The sequence below is a fragment of the Nannospalax galili genome, unplaced genomic scaffold, assembly GCF_000622305.1.
Source record: "Nannospalax galili isolate Female #2095 unplaced genomic scaffold, S.galili_v1.0 scaffold529, whole genome shotgun sequence".
Classification (NCBI taxonomy): Eukaryota; Metazoa; Chordata; class Mammalia; order Rodentia; family Spalacidae; genus Nannospalax; species Nannospalax galili.
Window position 1 is genome coordinate 1,107,057 of NW_008360309.1, and position 5,739 is coordinate 1,112,795.

Sequence of the window (5,739 nt, forward strand, 5' to 3'; positions counted from 1 at the left end):
CCTGGAACTGGAGTTACGGACAGTTGGTAGCTGCCATGTGGGTGCTGGGTTTCGAACCCAGGTCTTCTGCAAGAACAACCAGTGTTGAGCCATCTCTCCAGTCCCCTAGGAAAACTCATTTTTAAAAAACTATTTTTATGTGTGTGAGTACTATGCCTGCATGTATGAAGTGCACTCATGTCATGCAGTGCCTGAGGAGGACAGAAGAGGGCATCAGATCACCTGGAACTGGAGTTACCAATGGTTGTTAGCCTCCATGTGGGTACTGGGATATGAAACTGGGTCCTCTGCAAGAGCGCTCTTAACTACTGAGTCATCTCTCCAGCCCAGGAAAACTCATTTAAAATTGTTTATCACACTTATTTAATTGCGCATGTGTGTTCATGTGTGCCATGGCACGCATATGGAGTCAAAGGATAATTTGTGTTACTGGTTCTCGCCTTCCATTTTGTGGGTTTTGGAATTGAACTCAAGTTGTCAGGTTTGGTGGGAGGCACCTTCATCTGCTGAGCCCTCTCACTGGCCCCAAGCTGATTTTAAACCACTCAGGAGATGGAAAGGATTGGTCTGCACTGTGACTCAACAAGCTCACCTCTGAATGTCTGGCTGGGGTCACATTAGGGAATCACGATAGAGCCACACAAAACACTGGGACCCCAATTTCCCCAGCTGGAGGGGCGGTACCATCAGCCATATCAGAGGCTGCTGCAGCACTCTGGCCTCTTAGACTAGCTCCCTCTGCTAGACTAGGAGTCAGAAGTTGGGGACCCCCAGAGCAGAGTGCCCACACATCTTCGCAACTGAGCTTACATTCACCACATCAAATTTGAGATGGCATACGGCCAGACTGGGGCCCCACAGGTCCCAGGAGCTACCTCCTGGGCCCAGCGCGGGGCAGCAGGACAGGGGCACAGGCAATGCCCGCGAAGGACTCTGGGAAGTGCAAGTCCCTCTCCCACTCGTCAGTCTCGGTGTTGTAAACTTGCACGATGCCAGTGACGTTGTTCAGGCGCCAGTTGTAGCCACCCACAATGTAGATCTTCCTCTCCAGCAGGCAGCAGCCAGCTTCTGATTGGCCGGCACGCATCGGGGACACGCTGGTCCACTGGTCCGTGTCAGGCACATAGTACTCCACAGCCAGCACATCGAAGCAGCGGTCCACATGGTCCATGCGGCCTCCCAGGACATAGATGCGGCCTCCAGCGCCCACCATGGCATGCAGTACCCGCGGTTCGCTCATGGGAGCCCTCACCTCCCACTGGTCAGCTGCGGGGTCGTAGCAGTGCAGGGCCTTCTTGTCCTCCACAGAGATGCCATAGCCCCCGGAGATGTAGAGGCGGCCCCCAGCCGAGGCCCCAGCATGGCCCCAGGTGCGTCGCTTCAGTGAGCAAGCGTAGTCCCAGCTGTCCCGCTGTGGACAGTAGCGCTCCACTGAGGCCAGGCTGCCCGCACGGTTGCGGCCACCGGTGGCATACACCAGACCACCCAGTGCGGTCAGCTGGAACTGAATGCGGCTCTCCTGCATGGCCTGCAGCCGCAGCCAGCAGTTGCGGTGCGGGTCATAGCGGTAGCAGGCATCCACTGCACCCTCGCCACTGCGGTACTGCAGGTGCTGGCCGCCGGCCACATACACGAAGTTGTCCAGCACGGCCACGCCCGTGTGGCTGCAGCCCACCTCCATCTCCGTGAGCTCACGGAAGTGTCGGGCACCAGGCTCCGGCAGCTGGTACACCTTGCTGCTGACCGAGCGGTCGCTGTCAGTGTAGGGTGTGCCACCGAAGGTAACCAAGGAGGGCACGTCGGAGCGCACAGCCGTGCGGGGCGACTGCATGTCATGCTGGCGACAGGGCAGCACATGGTAGCTGAAGGCCTCCAGCAGGAACTGGCGGCACAGGGCGTCGTCCACCATCACGTCCAGCGTCTGCACGCTATCCACCAGCTCCGCCGGCTGCATGAGCGGGAAGCGGATGTGGCAGAGCACATGGCTGGCGCGCGGCCGCCTGGCCGGGTCATGCTGCAGCCAGCGCACCGCCGCCCTGAACAGGTCGATCTCAGCGCAGCTCTGCAGCCGGTTGCTCTGCAGGAAGAAGACCAGGCGCTCCAAGGGCAGGCGCAGGAAGTCTTCCTCCTCTGCAATCTGCAGAAAGTGGCGGAACGTGAAGGCATCCACAGAGTCCCGCAGTGAGGCCAGGCTGAAGGTGGTAGCCATCTGGCCGATGTGCAGGCAGGTCTCCACGCTCATGGCCGCCTTTAAGAAGTCCTCACACAGCTCCACCACAGGCAGCATCTGCAGGAACACAGCGGCGCCCAGCACGTCCTGCACACAGTCAAGGTCCAGCGTCACCTCAGCGCTGTAGGCAAAGTCGATGATGTGGCGCAGGCCACGTGCAGACACACCCTGCAACTCGATGACTGCCTGGCTGGCCTCCCTCATGCCGCCTGTGAACATGGCCCTGAGAATGGGAAGGCCAGAGCCTATGAGACACACACAGGCAGGAAAGCCAGGCTGTTTTCCTTTTGAGACAGGGTCTCCTTGTAGCCCCAGTTGGCCTGGAACTCATTATGTAGACCAGGTTGACCTCATTTGCATAGAAATCTGCCTGTCTCTGCCTCTGCTGGGGTTAAAAGGTATATGCGCCCACACCCGGGCCCCAAGCTGTGTTTTGTCCATTAATTAAGCCCTGCATTTCTACTCTCCCTCCTGCATCCACTCCTGAGGCCAGTCAGGCTGAGAGGTACCAAGGGTGGTCATGTAGGGACCTGCCTCCTTGAGCTCAGGGAAGAGGCCAAGCTTCCATCCATCACCAGAGTCTAAAGCCTCGCCACTCACTCCTTGCACACAGGAGACCTGAGACCTTCTAAGTAAGAGCCAACGGGCCAGCTGTGTTCCCTGTTATTAGGGTCCCAAGGAATTGCCAGCTATTGGGGGCTATGCCCATCCCTGCTGTCTCCAGGGAGAGACTGGGGAGGACAGGGACAGGACCCCTCCCATGCATAGCCCAGAGGAGCTGTCTGCTGAGTCCTCAGCCCACTTGAGAACTCAGCTAGAGACCTGGCCCTGCCTGTCACACTCCACCTTGCCAGGTAACAGCTGGTAAGGGGACCCAGGCCCACATAGGAGGGCTTGAGGGAGGCTTGAGGTCAGAGCCCTGTCTCTAGCAGGAAGAGGGAAAGTCCTGCTTGGTGCTCACAGGAACCATGACAGTTTTTCCCACAGGTCACATTTGGTAACATTTCACACTGGTACTCACTACTGTGGGCAGGGCCTTCCCTGAAGGCTGCCTAAGGTGCAGGGATGCCCTCCTCAGCATCCCAGTTGATACCTACACCATAGTGTAGAGCCTCCTGTAATCCAGCCTTGGGCCATGGTAGGAAGAGAACCATGGGGTGCTGTGTAAGGGCTGCCAGCTAACAGCTGCCATCAGGCCATGGGTCAGCATTTCAGGGCCTCCATAGAGGCCAGCTTCCAAACCTGGTCCCCTACCAGCCCTCATACACTGTGATGAGAAGAGAGAACAGAGCAGGCAATGGGAAAGAGTTTTGCCTTTTAAGGCCTTGCCAGCTATAGCGCCAGCGTGCGGGTGCCTTTAAAGGCATTGCTGGCTGGCCAGCCCATCCATCCCCAAATCCAGAGTAAAAATAGCACCTATGCCCCTGTTGGCTCAGCTGTAGAAGCTCCCCATCGAGGGATGTGAAGCCCTGGGTAGGGCTGGACTTAAGGATGTCTCCAGGGATGCCTGGACCTAGGCCTCTGGGGTAGAGGTGTCACAGACTGGCAGGAGGTGACTCAACAGTAATTGAGAGCAACTGACTGCCCGTGCTGGTGGAGACATTGCCTACCACCCAGCTCCATGGGCCCACAGTTCCAGCCCAGCCCTGGAAAGGTGGGCAGCCCCATGTGTAGGCCAGAAGTGTGACATAGCGGGAAGTGTGGAAAGAACCGGTGGAGCATTACCCGGGCTCAGAGAACCACACACACAGGTAAGAGCAGGACCTGGGGGTGGGCTGTGAATCCACTGTCCCTCTGGTCCCTCAGCCATTCACTTTAACATTCTGGAGGGAGCAAGTCAGTGCCAGGGACACAGGACCACTATGTCCTTGCTGGGCACACATGACTTACACAAGCACCTGGCATAAATGAGGAATGAAGACTTAGGAGAAGGGGAGACAGGCTGAAGCTCAGCAGGTAGAGTTTACCCAACCTGCATGAAGCCCTGGGTTCCATCCCAGAAATCAGGTGGGGTGACATATGCCTACCATTCCAACTCTTGGGAGGAGGAAGCAGGAGGATCAGGAGTTCAAGGTCATCCTAGGGTACACTAGTGAGTGTGAGGCCAGCCTGGGCTACATGAGACCCCATCTTGAAAAAAATGAAAGAGCCAAAGAAAGGAAGGGAAGAAGAGAGGAAAGGAGGATGGGACCTGGGGGTTTAACTCAGCAGTTTAGCTGAGTGGTAGAGTGCCTATATCCACCAGCACTTAAAAAAAAGAGGCTGGGGAGAGTTTCTAGAGAGATGGCTCAGTGGTTAAGAGCACTGGCTGCTCTTGCAGAAGATCCAAGTTCAAATCCCAGCATCCACATGGCAGCTAACAACTGTCCATAACTCCAGTTCTAGGTCCTCTACTGGCCTCCAAGGAAATAGCATGACACATGTGCACTAAACATGCAGGCAAAATACTCATACACATAAAATAAAAATAAATAACGTTAAAAAAGAGAGAGAGAAAAAAAATCATAGGCCAGGTGCGGTGACAGCACTGGCTGTGCAAAGCAGGAACATTGCTTCAAGTTTGAGGCCAATCCAGGCTACAAAGCAAAACACTGTCTAAAATAAATGGAAGAGGTGGCTATCATGTAGGTCCCCACTGAGGGTGGCAGAGGTGTAGATCTGAGCCCCAGGGCCAGCTCACCTGAAGTAATCACTGCAGGCCGCCAGGACCACCTTGTGTGCATGGAAGGCTTCACCATTGACTGTGAGGATCACATCCAGCAGCTGGCCCTGTGCACGCAGCGCAGCCAGACCCTGCAAGAGGCCTGTGCTGTGACCGGCTGCAGAGAAGGTGCACTTGAGGGTCCCATTCCTGTCGGCCAGGCTGCAGGCAGAGCAGAGGAGGTACATGGTTCAGAGGCCTCCAGGTGGGAGAACACATATACATACAGTGACATGGGAGATGCTTGAAACTGTGAAACTGAGTGGCGGAAGCAGCCAGGACAGACAGACCCATAGTGGAGGATGCATAGTAGCAGGGGCTGAGGGGTGGGATGAGAAGAAACTGCTAAACACACAGCAGTCTCTTCATGGGGGCATGGAAGAGTTACAGAAACAAATAGACAATTTCTGTGGCACATTGAGTAAATACTGCCAGATCTACCACCTGAAACCAGGCATGGTCTGGCAGTGTGGCTCAGCAGTAGAACCCTTGCTTAGAATCCCCCAGTGTTGGACTCGGGGCATGGCTCAGGAATCCCCCAGTGAGGAGCTGCACACCTCTCATCCCAGCATGCAGGATATGGAGCTCGAGGTTATCTTCAGCTACATAGTGAATTCAATGCCAGACTGGGCTACGTGAGACCAGGTCTCAAAAAAACACAAAGCAAGGCCAGGCGTGGTGGTGCACACCTTTAATCCCAGCACTTGGGAGGCAGAGGCAGGCAGATTTCTGTGAGTTCAAGGCCAGCCTGGTCTACATAGTGGGTTCCAGGCCAGCTTGGGCTACAGGGAGACCCTGTCTCAAAAAG

The 5,739-nt window shown here is 55.9% G+C and overlaps 1 protein-coding gene across 3 annotated transcripts in view; it reads right to left on the reverse strand.

The window, feature by feature from the left end:
• Window positions 1-273: 273 nt before the first annotated feature.
• Klhl26 (kelch like family member 26) overlaps window positions 274-5,739 on the reverse strand; it is a 30,547-nt gene continuing 25,081 nt past the window's right edge. For 2 of the 3 annotated variants that reach the window (XM_008824532.3, XM_008824533.3), the window contains exons 2-3: window positions 4,911-5,093; window positions 274-2,453 (exon numbers count right to left, since the gene is read on the reverse strand). In XM_008824532.3, the coding sequence (XP_008822754.1) occupies window positions 872-2,453; window positions 4,911-5,093 (1,765 nt within the window). In that variant the 3' untranslated portion in view covers window positions 274-871. The remainder of the gene's footprint in view (window positions 2,454-4,910; window positions 5,094-5,739) is intronic. The other variant, XM_029559367.1, reaches the window with a different exon arrangement.